The 14101-nt window shown below is 49.4% G+C and overlaps 5 protein-coding genes across 5 annotated transcripts; 2 read left to right on the forward strand and 3 right to left on the reverse strand.

Annotated features, from left to right (window-relative positions):
* The first annotated feature begins 2451 nt into the window (after window positions 1-2451).
* BDZ83DRAFT_772481 (major facilitator superfamily domain-containing protein) lies at window positions 2452-4550 on the forward strand. Its single transcript, XM_060515385.1, has 2 exons — window positions 2452-3042; window positions 3087-4550. The coding sequence occupies exons 1-2, from the start codon at window positions 2497-2499 to the stop codon at window positions 4242-4244; spliced, it is 1704 nt and encodes a 567-aa protein (XP_060367173.1). The 5' UTR covers window positions 2452-2496; the 3' UTR covers window positions 4245-4550.
* Window positions 4551-5031: 481 nt separating this feature from the next.
* Window positions 5032-5475, forward strand: BDZ83DRAFT_649954 (uncharacterized protein; the record flags this gene model as incomplete). The annotated part of the gene is made up of 2 exons (XM_060510330.1): window positions 5032-5034; window positions 5095-5475. 2 exons carry the CDS (start codon window positions 5032-5034, stop codon window positions 5473-5475), a joined length of 384 nt encoding a protein of 127 aa, XP_060367174.1.
* A 178-nt stretch (window positions 5476-5653) lies between these two features.
* On the reverse strand, window positions 5654-7128 carry BDZ83DRAFT_649955 (uncharacterized protein; the record flags this gene model as incomplete). The annotated part of the gene is made up of 3 exons (XM_060510331.1): window positions 5654-5978; window positions 6879-6964; window positions 7024-7128. 3 exons carry the CDS (start codon window positions 7126-7128, stop codon window positions 5654-5656), a joined length of 516 nt encoding a protein of 171 aa, XP_060367175.1.
* A 442-nt stretch (window positions 7129-7570) lies between these two features.
* On the reverse strand, window positions 7571-8490 carry BDZ83DRAFT_614181 (membrane-associated, eicosanoid/glutathione metabolism protein). The gene is made up of 2 exons (XM_060507814.1): window positions 8343-8490; window positions 7571-8273 (listed from the first exon to the last, which is right to left on the reverse strand). Exons 1-2 carry the CDS (start codon window positions 8383-8385, stop codon window positions 7846-7848), a joined length of 471 nt encoding a protein of 156 aa, XP_060367176.1. The 5' UTR covers window positions 8386-8490; the 3' UTR covers window positions 7571-7845.
* A 762-nt stretch (window positions 8491-9252) lies between these two features.
* BDZ83DRAFT_750376 (uncharacterized protein) lies at window positions 9253-9674 on the reverse strand (the record flags this gene model as incomplete). The annotated part of the gene is made up of 2 exons (XM_060513909.1): window positions 9253-9371; window positions 9425-9674. The coding sequence occupies 2 exons, from the start codon at window positions 9672-9674 to the stop codon at window positions 9253-9255; spliced, it is 369 nt and encodes a 122-aa protein (XP_060367177.1).
* Between the last annotated feature and the right edge of the window lie 4427 nt (window positions 9675-14101).

Below are 14101 nucleotides of genomic sequence, written 5' to 3' on the forward strand. Positions count from 1 at the left end.
TCATGAACTTCGTCTCATCTATGACCCCGATAGTAATTGCTGCCTCATTCTCATGTCCTTGTCCGTGTACTTCATTTCGCACTTTTCTCCACTCAAATACGTGCAACTTGTAGTTGATTCAAGAGAGAAAGTGTCTGTTGCCCCAGTTGCCGTTTATGCTCAAAGTTGGTCGTGTCTGGCTGGGTAAGGCGATGATCCTTCACTTGGGACAAGCTGCATCTCGACTTCACCTGCCCTGGCATATATTGACGATGCCGGCCAAATAAAGGCGCTTCTCTCGTTGTAGGTGCACATTTCGAGATTCACACGGCGTTGGGACTTGTTCAACGCCTTGCTATGCGCTTGCCCTCTATGCCTTGATGAACACATTAAGCACCACACCGCCTTCTCATGACATGTTGTGAGAATTCTCGTGTTATCTCGCTGCAATAATATGATCTGACCTTCCGGGTGGGCAAATCTAATGATCACCTCTAGATCGTCTGTTGGAGTCAGTACCAGCTGTGAGCTGCAGTCTAGTGCGTGAGATCTGATGCCGATGGTGCAACCATGGCAAGGTCTGGGCACCCTTCCATCGGTTGTAACCGAGTTCCAGGCTGCATCTCAGACAAGGGATATGATCCTCATCCCGCGCAGAGTTTGCATGACACTCAGGGGTTAGACGCGCTTGCGGACTCGCCAGGCAGCATCTTCTCGTGGCGAGACTGGATTCCAACTTTTCTCGGGAGCGACGGGGAACATCAACAAATCAGCACCTCGCTGATCTTCAGCTGAAAAGGTTTGCTTCACAAAAGGTCCCCAAATGTGTCTTGTCCCTCGGGGAAAGAGACGAGACGGGTAAGCATATTGAACCGAAGTCTTGGTTCCTTCCTCATGCGAAGGCTGGGCGCAATGAAGCCATCATAGCCACCATCGCGTGATAGTGCCAATGAGCCGCGGCCAAGCGAGGTAGGTGAGACTTGGGACCTTTACCTCGTTTACCCAGGCATGAGCTTCCCGATTACTCATTTTGGAAAATAGTAATTAAGCCCCTCTCACCAGAGTTGCTGTCCCAACATCAACTTTGCGTCACTATACTCATTTAGATGGCTGCATCGCGAGGGATGGCAAGCCCGAAGAAAAGCGACTCATATATGGCACATAAAGCACACCTATTTTGGTTGAGGATTGGGGAAGTCTATTGATAGGCACACTGGATCAATCTGATTCAAATTTGTATGAGTAAAGAGAATGCATCCATCGGCCGAGGGATACTTATGGGGGGATTGAGCCGTGGGCTTTGAGCCCAGTTTCGCTATATCTCACGAGTGTTAGTCAGCGTCGGAGGGAGGTGAACCCTGATGCGAAGGAGACGTGATATCCACGCTTGCCCATCACTGGCATCCGGTCGGGAAACAAGGAATCCGTGAGTTGCCAAGAATCCCTTCTTGACCAACTCTTGCCAGAAGAGAGTAATATGATGAGACTTGAGATATCCGGCGAAGTGACTCCGATCTTGACAGGCCCTACTGATATCTCATTCTGCCCAATACTATCTAAGTCCTTTCCAAAAGTAGAGAACAAGGGCCGAGATAAGATGCCGTACCCCGCACCATAGTTGGTTCCGGGGAGGCGTCCTGATAGCTTGAGATATTAGCCGACATATTCGCCCTACGATCTGTTTGCCCGCAGAAGGCATGCATTTCCCCGATAACCCCTCTGAGTTCCAGTCTTCTGGGGAAAGTGCTGCATCTTCCCCCTGTTTAGTGCCAATGAACCAGGCTGTACATCTTTTTAGGTTGAGGAAGCATGCCGGCGGGTTGCCGCGGACCGGACCGCTCACGCTTTCAACCGCCGATCCTGCGGAGGTCTCATCCAAACGATCTGCCACGCGATCCTGGGGAAGCTTGCTTGGTCGATCAATGGACATGTATAAAGAATGCTGTCTTCATAAAAAGGGGCTACTCATGTTCGGTTTCCTTTATTGTTTCCCACGTGCGTTGCAAGTAGCAAAACTAAGGAGTGGCGATGGGATTCGCAGTTGGAGAAACCATGAGGACTCTCTTCGTCTGCAATATCGCCGTGGTCACCGACTATGGCCGATCGTACCAATTAATGGTTGATCATGAACATTCCCTGGCACTCTCACTAAGCCAGTCGCATAACCCTGCACAATGATAATGAGGAGGTGTATCCGTCCGTTAGTAGTTGTACATAGAGCCGGTTGACCGGATGGAAACAATGACGCAGAGGATTGACTAGGGTCCTCCGATCATCGGAGCCTGACCAGCGGACGACTCCCTAAGGTGTGGACGGACAGCGGATACACAACGCGGCGTGCGGAGAAGTCTCCGTGCCCGCATCACTTGGCAGCTGTTTGATTCAACAGGTCGAGGGCAAAAGCGATGGATCTAAGGTGCCGTTGCATCCCAACGCGCGCGCGAAGTGAGTTTTCCACAGCGTCATCTTTGACTTGCTCAATGTAACTATCGCAATCACCGACGCAGATGGCCTAGGATGCGACCACACTCAACCATGGGCCAAGTCCCTTTGCCTCTGGATGACATTTCCGCGGGCGACTCAGACATTGAACGGTCTAACATAACCGAGGTTATGAACATTGACCATGTCAAGGAGAAATCAAATCCAGCCGCGCTTGGAGAAAGAACCGCAATCACAGCAGATGTGATTGATATCCCTCTCAACATCGATGCGCTAGATCCAGCATTCCAGCTCTCAGAATGTTTGCGATCAAACGGCATCGAGGGCCTCCTCGAGGAGGACTGCCCATCATCCCTCGATACTAGATACCAATCACCATTCGCATGGCCATTACGGAAGAAGATAACGGTACTCTTTGGAACCTTCTTCGCCTCGACTCTAGCCGCCTACTCTGCCGGCGCATATGCCATGGCCGCTGCCCCCTTGATTGAGAAATGGCGTCTCACGAACACTGAATTCAACCTAGGCATCACCCTCTTCGTCTTGGGTTTCGGCTTCGCGCCCATGATATTAGCTTTGATCAGCGAGATCTACGGCCGCTACTGGGTCTTCGTCGTTCAGGTGCCGTGTTTTTCCTGGGAACCCTGGGCTGCGCGGTGACACAGTCGTTCCCCGGCATGTTGGTCTCTCGTCTGATTACAGGCAATGGGGCGTCAGTCTTCGCGACGCTGACCGGAGGTGTGGTGGGAGACGTATTCCACAAGGAGAATCGCAACACGCCTATGGCCCTTTACTCGCTTACAATCATGATTGGGACCGGGTTAGGCCCCATGATTAGCGGTATAATCGTCGACAACCTCCATTGGAGATGGATCTTCTACGTGCAAATGATCACTGTCGGTTCCACGACGTTAGCCATCTTCTTCTTCTTCGCCGAGACGCGGAGTAATGTTGTACTTGAGCGGAAGTGCGTGGCTCTCAACAACCATTTCGACGGCATTCGCCTGCTGCGAGTCTCGTCGCCGATTGGGGACAAGAACGGACTCCGTCAAGGCACCGAGGAGCTGGGCGAGGGCCAGTCGCAACCTGTTCGCGTTAGGTTCCGCGCCCATTTTGAGGGCCCTGAGCTTGACATGAGTATCATATGGCGGAGCTTCTCCTTCCCCCTGAAACTCCTCTGCACCGAATCCGTTGTCTTTTGGTTCTCTGCCTGGGTCTCGTTTGCGTGGGCGATCCTATACATGCAGTTCAACAGTATCGGTCTGGCATTCCGCTCCGTGCATGGCTTCAACAGCAGTCAGGTAGGAGGTATTTACACTTCAGTCATTGTTGGATCAGTAATAGGGGCGGCGATTACAATCTTCCAGGAGCCAATCTTCAAGAAGTTCATGCCTCGGCGGATGGCAACGCCGGAAGGGAGACTATACTCTGCCTGTGCTGAGTCACTCTTCCTACCGATTGGGCTTTTTTGGTTTGGCTGGAGCTCGTCTCCCAACGTCCCTTGGATCGTGCCGGCACTCGCAATCACCTCCGTGACGGTTGGCATCTTCACCATCTATCTGGCCGTCTTCAACTATCTGGCGGACACCTACCACCGATATGCCTCCTCCGCTCTAGCAGCACAGTCTATGTGCCGGAACCTGCTTGCCGGAGTGTTCCCTTTGTTCACAAACATCATGTTCCAGAGGCTTGGGTATGGTGTTGCGGGAAGTCTACTAGGTGGTATTGGTTTGCTTCTTTCGCTTGTCCCTTGGTTGCTGTGTATCTATGGGGAGAAGATTAGGGGTCGCAGTCCTTTTGCCGGGCAACTCAAAGCAGGTTGAAGTATAAGTTGATGTTAGGCTATGTAGTTGACAGAGACTCTCATGCGTAGGAGAAGCAATCATGATACCCCTTCTCAAATTTGGAAACGGTTTCCAGTATACTTAATTCATGAGGTCGTCGCTCCATATGACAGTTTAGATTCTGATGGCCAAGATATGCCCGACTCCCAAACCCCGATTCATGAATATCCATGTAGACGAATCCCATGGATCAGGGACTTTGATAAGAGATCTCTGTGTATGTCTTTTATCGGCTGATCGAATAGCATATGTTGCATCTAGAAAGGTTGATGTTACATTGGTGTCATGGTGCTGAGTAACAGCCTCATAGGCAGCAGTGCTTGAAGGGAGTGTGAGTAAGCACCGCACATGGAAATTATACTACTAGCGGGCTTAGTCGCTCGGGACAGATGTTCTAGTCGGGCAATGACCCTGAACTATGGGTCTCAGAGACATTTCTGTTGATGATGATATCAACTGTCTGCTTCATGTACCAAGAAAATGGAAACCTATACCTGTGAAGGGCGGAACTCCGATACTGCCTTCTTCTTTCAGAGTCTGCTGCGAATTCCCCTCCGCCAGTGGTTCGTCTAGGTATCCCTAGTCGTACGTTCCCGCTCAATGCGAGTAGAGTTGTGTATCTAGGTCTTTCAGAACTGCCTACCTAGAGAACTTTACAAGCGCGTAAAAGACTATAAATGCCACGACTAATAGACAACAACATCAACTTTGCGATCAGACTATTACAAAATCCCCAAGTGATTGAGGACAAGACCCAACATTCACAATGGTAGATTCATTAAAGTAGCAAATCTTGACAGAATACGCATGCTAACTGCATTCACCTCAGGTCCAACTCACGCAAGTTCTATCTGGCCTCGTCTCGGTCCTCGGAGCGCAAGCTGCCGCCATGCCCGCTACACTGCAGAAGCGCGATGCTGTCAGCCTGGGTGTCTTCCACGACGGAGGCTGTGCTGGCAGTTATACCAACAATTTTGACGTCTCCTCTGGTCGGTGCCAAGACTTTTCGGGAAGTGTCTACGGGGCATTCTTCGCAAACAGAGGCGGAAACGTCTGCAAGCTCAAGTTCTGGGCAAATGCCGGGTGCAGTGGAAAGGCTACGGTCAGCACGGTCAACCCATACGAGGACCATTCTTGCGTTCCTGTTGCCAACAAGGATGGACAGTTCTACTTGACTGATGGAGCGCGGTCTGTGTATATCACTTGCTGATTACTTCGCGCGGTTCAATCCGTTGTTAAATAAAGGATTTCTTGGGTATCTTTCGCTCGTAAAACATGACTTGCCCTCCATTGTTCATCTCCTGCGTATTCAAAGAAGTATCCCTTTGAACCACAAGCCTGAGAATCCGCCAGAGAATTCGAGAAGAGCACAACGCCTTCTTCCCCGATCAATGTCCAGAGTGGTCGGTGCCAGAGAAAGCTCCTGCGATTGCGGCATAGCCTTGACCGATATCAGTGCTGACGCTGTGATGAGAAGATGATCCGCTTCCCACAGAGACGGCGCTATCCGACCCAGAAGGCTTCAGCGGCACTCTGTTTGATTCTTGTGACGTCTTTTGTTGTTGGCTACTACAGTTGCTCTCGATACCCTTCCGTTCATCATCGTCGAGGTCTTTAAAGACTGGGTCATCGGCTGACAGAGCTCTCGGTCTCCCTGCCCAGCTTTGAGAAGGCGCCTGTCTTGGCTTGAAAGGATTGCGCATGGTGTATTTACTATGTAACGCAGAAGGTCTTGGTTTGTCGCGGGATTTTCGGGTTTATCGTCGATTACGGATCTTTACGTGTACGGTCAAGTTATGTAGGTTTGTTGGCTTGGGTGTGTACGGACGTTGAAATGCTGGAGAATTTAGTTAAGAACAATGCAAAACCTGGGAAAGATGGCGCGCACAAGCTTAAGTAGAAAGCTGCATGGCGGAGCCAGATACTCCCGGCTGCTGCGCCGTGCGCGTTGAGCTATTATCGGGGAGGCCTACGGTGAGCGTTTAGGCTGACACCGAAGGAGGCAGGAGGGGCGGAGTTATTGTCCTCGTGGTTCTCAAGCCACGGTGATGCTTGTCATACTAGCCAATCAAGACTGGTAACATTTGGTCGTGTTGAGTTTAAGCACGGGAACGAGGATGGTCCCCTGCCATGTCAGCCGAGCTGAGCCTAGCCTTGACGCTATCATCCCAGAATAATCGCCCGAGTGGTCTGGTAGACTGGTAGCGATAGCGAAGGCCGGCGGAGCCCTTGTACTTAAATCGCGAACAGAGACAAGTTTCATTATGGTGTAGGGCTGATTGAGAGAGTGGGTTCATTGAAGGACCGAGGACCCGAGTTCTTGGAACGTAAGCAGCTATTCAAGGCTATGATCAAACTCATAACTTCATTGGCAGCTTCGCTCAACTGCCTACAACTTGCTAACATACACCGTATGGCATATCGTCTGCGTGGCGCAGACTTCACGAACTACGGCACCTAGGGGCACGGGATAACCTTTGTGCCATCCGAGGGGCAGTACCCAGCCCAGTACGATCGCGTCGCCTTCTCGCAATTGTCTGGATCAGTCGCGTCGCTAGCACCGAAGAATCAGATTGCAGTTAATAGATAAAAGTATTCGGAGAATCCGCATACCGGTCAACCTGGAGATAGCACCAGTTAAGGGTGTCAAGAGTCTGAGATGACTGGCCTTTGGTCACAAAGATGAGGGCGTTCACATCCTGGGCAGTGTAAGCGTTAGCGAGCTGGCGTCCGACAGATCGGATGGATCGTTCCTCACCTCGGTTTGATAGCAGCAAGTGTTGTCCTGTCTTGTTTCCAAGGTGACAGGGCTAGCCATGGCCATCAGAGGCGCGAAAAGCAGGACAATCTTAGAGAAGTGCATTGCAGGCAAGATGGGTCAGAATATGTACGAGAAAGCCTCCGAGAAGCAGAAGTACTATTTCAGAGCGATCTTTGACGGCTTTAATACTCCGTACCTGAATCATTCTACGATCACCCGTGGAGAGCGCAAGGAACCCGACCAAGCTCGGCGCCAAGAGCCGGGAGTAGATAGTACACTAATTGGGCTTCGTGGAGGTGTTTTTGCCGTTAATCCAGGGACATTGTAATGAAATAGCGAATCATGCGAGACTGTTGTGATTAAGGTTTGGGTGAGGTCCAACGACGTAAGCGTCTAATAAATTGCAGGCGGGGAAATAGCGAAGCGACCTTATGCAGGCCCTCAAGCGATGCTCCCACCAAGAGTTGCGATCAACTGTCCCGGTACCCTGCCTAATGGTTGAGAACACCGATGCCCAGCAATGGACTGGAGACTTGATTACAGATGCTGACTGGTGTGGACTTAATGCTTTCAGCCGATGAACCCAAGTAAATTTAATAAGTGGCTACACTCGCGGGCATTCATAGATCCTTAAATCCCTGGTTCTGAAGTCCACACAATCTCTCTTAGCCCCGCAATAGTAGGAAGAAAGCTGCAGTGCACATTGGCACTCCTCGCAGCTTGACAGGGTAAGTGGGTTGAACGATTCGCTTTTGGACCTTCTCGTCTTTGCTTATCTTCAACCTGTCTACAATTTCGATGTATTGAGAGGTAGGTCAACTAGTATCCCCAATATCCCTTGACCAAGAAAGCCCCGTAGCCTGCCAAAGCACCGAGAACACCGATGCTGCCGAAATAGCCGATGGGTCTGCCCTTGCCCATGCCTTCGGGCTTCATGATTCCAAGCTCAGCATGTAGCACACGGAAGGCAAAGAAGCTCCCGAGCAGCCAGCTCAGTGTCTTGCGGTTTCCTCCATTGACCTCGATCAGTGAAGCAAGGATGAAAGCAAGCGGCACGTTTTCGATATAATTGACATGCGATCGGCCAGCAAGATAGAGTGCATTGGCCTTGTATGATTCGGGGTCCGCTCCAGGCTTTGAGGAGTTGTCGCCCAAGTATTGCTTAGATTTCAGACGCTCGTTGACGACGCGAAGGCTAAGGAATGCGTAGTAGATCGTGAATGGGAGCGCGAACGTGCCCGTGACAGCTACCCAAGGATGCAAGTTAGCTTTCAAGCGGACATATTCAAGGCTAATATTAGGCGTCTAGCACTCACGCAGCAGCCTAGGGATCGTTGTCAGTCCAATTGGTTGGCTCATGATTGCGATGATTGCAGGTTCGATATAGTAAGCACCGAGAGGGAATTTAACTCAATGTTCAAAGAATCGAGTGATGAAGTCTGGTATCATAATCTGGGAAATCTCAAAGATATGTAGCTCGAGGTGGGCACCCGGGCGCAATGACGATGAAGTGCCGCTAGTGCCGATACTATGGCTTTCTTGACATCATGCATTCAAGACTCACCCCGTTCTAGGACAGGCGCCAAACTACTAAGAGCCGTCTCCACGTTCAAGGGTCCAAGCTATGACAATTGTGCTTTCAGGAACCTTGGAGCATTTCTTCATGGGAATTTCGATTTGAAATAACGACAACACTGATCCGAGTGTGATCGCCGATAACCTACTCTCGAGTATTCGTAGGTAATTGTGTCGTTCGGGGACCATCAAGAGCATGTCCACCACTATGCAAACCACGTGCTTTCTCCGGAGGTTTACCTTACCTAGACGCAAACTCTAGCCCATGCCTATTCATTTCTACTGGGAATGTATCTTAGATGTCTCACTTGACTGCTCGTTGAGATGATGTGTACGCTAGACCTAGAGAATTTGGCCATCATTTCTGATTCCTTACGCGAAAGCCACGTCGGGATTTATTTATAGATCAATGATCGTGTCCGATTACTTAGAAAGTAGTATCTAAGGAGTTTATTATCATTATCATGCCAAGCCTAGTTATTGGCGTCGTTATTGTCAGTCGTGATTCCAAAGGGGTGGTCCATAAAGTATGCTGTGTCTGCATTCAACTCCAACTCATGCATCCATGCACCGTTTTCTCCGGTCCCAAATCGTCAAACAAAATCAAAAAACTCCAGAAAATGCGAAGGTCCCCATAAGTGGCGGGAAAGGCTAAGAGCAGGTGACCTTGAAGCTCAAGAAGTTGTCGGCGACATCGCTCCACTCCTCGCAAGTCTGGACGCCGACTTGGCGACCTCCCTCTCCACAATCGGCGGTAGGGTAGGCAGTCACTTGGCTAGAATTAGTCATTTGCTTCATGATAGACGGTTGATCAGGGTCTTACTCTCACAGCCCTCTGTAAGGCTGCTTAGGCGAATGGCCTTAACGACATTGTCCGGTGCGTTGAACGTTGTCTGGCACACGTCGGTCTGCGACTTGGTGATGGTCCAGACGCCGAGGTTACCGGCCGCTCCGCACCCCTGTTCGCTCCAGATCCGGAAGTCGGTGATATGGGGGTCTTGACGGGGCACAGCACCGGCCTCGGCCCCGAGGAACAGGGCCGCTGCGGTTGCGATGATGATTGGGAACTGCATGATTGAACGGATGAAGAGGGTTTTGGTCTTTGGAAGGGGTTCAAAGGGTCTTGAATGTAGCTTCAAGAGGAATAGAGTTCGGGTATGCAGCGTTGAGGTCTGTTTTTTGTTGCTGTAGTTGGAGTTTGGACGGTCCGAGGGCTGAGAATGATTGGAATGATGAGGAGATGAGAACCGGAATAGTGGGAGAGGACACCTCAGCGGGATTTATACCAATTCTGACCATGTCCGAACTTCTTGATGTCTTTCACAGAATTTGTTGATCTTCCGGCACGTCTTCGTGATCATGCGTTTGCTTTCCTGCATCGGCCAACCCTGACCACGAGTGTGCTCTTCCGGAAATACGAACGATCAACATGACGAAGACTTGGGTCTTACATAGGTCTTACTCGTCTGTACGCACCCGAATCCTGCAGCAAACAAAGCTTTCGGACATACGGCCGCGCAGTGTCACCAGCATCCCTCCAGACCGCTTTGTCGGGACTGTCGGTCGTGGCTGAGCTCCTCGTATAATGTTCTTTGACTGGTATTTTGAGAAACAGAGGACCCTGTTGGTGAACCGTCATCGGGGAAATATGATCGTTGACAAGTGATGACCTGCGAATACCTATTCGTGTTAGTCTCGGGTCTCAAGAAATTTCCTCCCGCCCACGAATGAACCCCGCAAAGTGAGATTCTCCCACAATTTTGATCGGCGTGCTAGGCTCACACGGAGACGTCACTGGCCAGTCATACGCCCATTTCTCGCTTCACGGCAACCCCTCCGATCCCCGGTTGCGCAAGCCGCGAAGCTTGAAAACGGCCACCAGTGGGACCTAGTTGGGCAATGTTGCCCTCTTTGGTCCACTGGCGCATAAGGCGTCGATATGCGGTGCAATGTTTCTCGACATAAACCTTGTGCGTGCAGTTGTCGGTCAGGCATCCAGCTCACTGAATACTATTATTTGGTTGGCAAGCGGATACGGAGTCTCCAAAAAGCGCTTTGACATTCGGTCGGACCATCGTCGTGCAAACATCGGAACACCGTTGAAGAGACACGAAGGCTCATTGTCTTACACACCGTACAACAAACATGACGCCTCTTTAGTATAAACATAGCATTCAACGGTGCCAGCTTTTCTCTGTGCATGGATCACCGGAGAGGGTGTTATTGCATGACTTGAAACCGAACTCGTTCGTTTGTGGGAAATTCCCTTGATCAGAAATGAAATAATCTTATGACTCTATTCAAAGATCGCGAGAACATGGAAGTATTAGCTTTCCGCTCTGTCTACATTTACCTATCCTTCAATCTCACGTCCGCCATCTCAGAACAAATTTCAGTTGATCAGAAACCTGCGGTCCTGACCAAGGCCATAACCCAGTATCGATGCGCAAATGGCGCGCGGTTTGGGCGAGTCGTTCTCCAAATGTCCGTTCCAAGTACACCTCAGTGCGGCATAAGCAGGCTTGGCCCGCAATACGAGTAGGCATAACGGTAATGATCCAATTGTCATAAGGCATAGAGGCTTCCATCACGCGGTCAACGCGGTCCTGCAAGTCATACCAGGCTGCGATAATCCGACATGAGTTGCATCTACGTGAACCTTGCGTGATACCACCTTGGAGTGTTGGGGGGAAGATATTCATTGCTTGGCTCGAGCGTGGGAATGGTATGCCAGGAAAACGACAACGAAATTCGCAATCTGGGTAGACCAGTTTGATTCGACAAGCTGGACAGACTGGATCGGGTCTTGGGTACACATTAGTGGGCAGGAAGTCTTGGAGACCGTAATCTGAGTAACAGACTATGAACAAGCAACCTTTGCAGAATATGTGAGCGCACGGTAGGACGATGGCATTCTTGGGCGAACGTGGGTGCAGATTCGCAAAGTTTTGATGACCATGAACTTGATGCAAACGACTGACTCCATCAGAACCAATATTCTCTGAGGAAGGTAAACCGTCTCCAACAAGGTTCATACGGTCTCTGCAGATTGCGCACTCAAGTGTCAGTCCGTTCCATAAGCTGGGATTTGCCGTTAAAGTCCTTCTGAGTGATTCGAAATACATCGACGATGGAGCAATGGGGTGGTTTGACGACATGATGGAAGTGAACGTGCACTGCAAAGAATAAGATCGATTGAGGCCTGAATGCGATTTTTTCTCGTGCTGGCATATGTGGACGTTGCAGTCAAATCACACACACCCTAGCTTCGGATCCCTGCCGAAATATATAGTTGACGATGCGTCTAGATAAGTATCTTCAAGAAAGAAATACGAGGTCGAGGCACAATTTCTAAGCCATCAATTGTTCAGCAGGTGTCCAAAACAAAGCTTGAGGACAGGAGCTCTTTTCAGTAACTCACTTCGAGCATCAAGAGAGTCATTTCTTTAACCAGGGAAACAATTGCACTCTCCAATTGGGCGAACAAGGAAAATAAATCAAAGATGATCAAGAATAGGTCGTGGTCAAAGTCTGCATTCTAGCGCTTGGAGACCGTTGCTCAATTGAACTGGAGTTAGTTGTAGTCAACATCGGCAAAAGAAGCCCCATTTAGAATCCGTTTTCGATGATTATTGCTCATACCACCTTGAACTTATCCGACGAAAAGTACACAGTTGTATTAGTCGATTTCAATAGTTCCAAAGATGTCAGCATCGCACACGGGTGATGCTCACCTGAAGAGCTTGCCGGGACTCTTCTGTGATCGTGTTACAAGATCTGTGAGTGAAATCGAAAGATCACTAGAGCTAGTGTTCCATCATTTAAGGGTCAAGATCTTCATGGGCACTGAGGTATTGATAATGAGCTAGTCGCTAAGACCAAAACCTTCCAGAGTCTCCTGTCTCTGGTCAATATCGGCGGCTGTCGAGGTGTCTTTGGTTGGGCATGGGGGTTTGAAGTCCACATTTAGCAATGCTCCTTTCAATTGGCTACAGAAACTTCTCAAGACTTGACCCATGAACATCTCGAGTGGTTTTCCGGAGCACTAAACCTTTGTGACGTTTCTCGAGGATATCTAGATCTTGATTGAACAAAACACATTGTTTCGCTTGAGAAAACAGTTCAGACTCTGGCAAAAGTCTCTGCTATATTAATCACTGAATCAGGAGGTATTTTTTTGCAACTTCTTACGCAAATAACAGCATTATTTCCAGCATTAAGGACAGACATATTTCGTAAGACCTGAAGCCTGAAGCTATACAGGCAGATGTCTGCAAGCTTTCCGGTTTCAGAATGCCATTGTCAATCTTTAACAACGAGTGAATGGCTTCCCCAATCTACAGTGACGGGTTGGTCGTTTGACTCAGGTTATGAGGCCTAGATCAACACTGTTTGCCGACGTGGTGTCTCGAAAATTGTTGGGCTGACGCAAACGAGATGTGGTATTCCAGGCGGCTGCTTCTAGGCTCATGTTACTGAATCACTTCTTGCTACATAATTCAGTCGCCATATCTCGCTCAGCTCTTTAGGCTTAAATTTGCTAGCAGTGAAAGCACTTCCTGCAATGATAGCACAACTGCGGAGATGTTCAGTGTCTCTGATGTATCTTTCAGGAGTTTTTCACTCAAAAATCCCATGTTCATTTCCCGTTTACTATCAGCCTTCGTGCGATTATCGACCAACGGATCTATGTTTGGCAGCTGACGGCATCGATATAATGATATATCAGAGCTCTATATGTGGTTGATGGTGAGCCCGCCCAAGTTTCATGATCCTTGCCAGGTGACCAACCGAAACGGTACGTGGGGGGTTCGGGATAGGGTGATAGATCATGTATGCCGGGACCGCAATACTGGAAACAAAATTGTATTTATTACCTTCCGTTCATCTTCAAACTTGGTACTTCGTTTTTCGCCACCATTCCGTGAGATGGAAAGGCCTGGTGTCAGTGTCAATTGAGACAGTAACTTTGCCACGACATCCCCAAGTTATTTCGCATGTGATGTATCTACTCATGTCGTGCGGGATACCACCACCTGCAGACCATCTAGATAATGCGAAGAAGCTATGAAAACCAAACTCACAGTCGACGGTTGAATGTCTTCATCGCACAACTCTCGATAGTTCTCATCGTAGATCCAAAATCGCTGACTCTAGAACATTGCACACGTAGCCCATACTCGAGGTGACTCTATTGGGCCACATTGTGACAAAGATATTGTGTATTAATTGTGGTAACACATGTACGGGAGATAAATAATCGGCGATCTTCTACTTGATTTTCATTTTCGGGGGAGCCCGAAAGGTGGGTATTGCGGAGTGACCGAAGCGACCAGAGGGTCACAATATTTTGAAGTCTTCGCACAATGAACCAACTACCTCCCTTCCCTTACTAATTAATACTTTCAAATATTTGCAGGTTGCGCATTGAGACGAGGCCAATCATTCATATACATGTATGTCAGTCAACGCAAGATCAGGACATGGAAGATATGTTAGG

The sequence above is a fragment of the Colletotrichum acutatum genome (assembly GCF_030867785.1).
Source record: "Colletotrichum acutatum strain CBS 112980 chromosome Unknown BDZ83scaffold_27, whole genome shotgun sequence".
In the NCBI taxonomy this organism is placed as follows: Eukaryota; Fungi; Ascomycota; class Sordariomycetes; order Glomerellales; family Glomerellaceae; genus Colletotrichum; species Colletotrichum acutatum.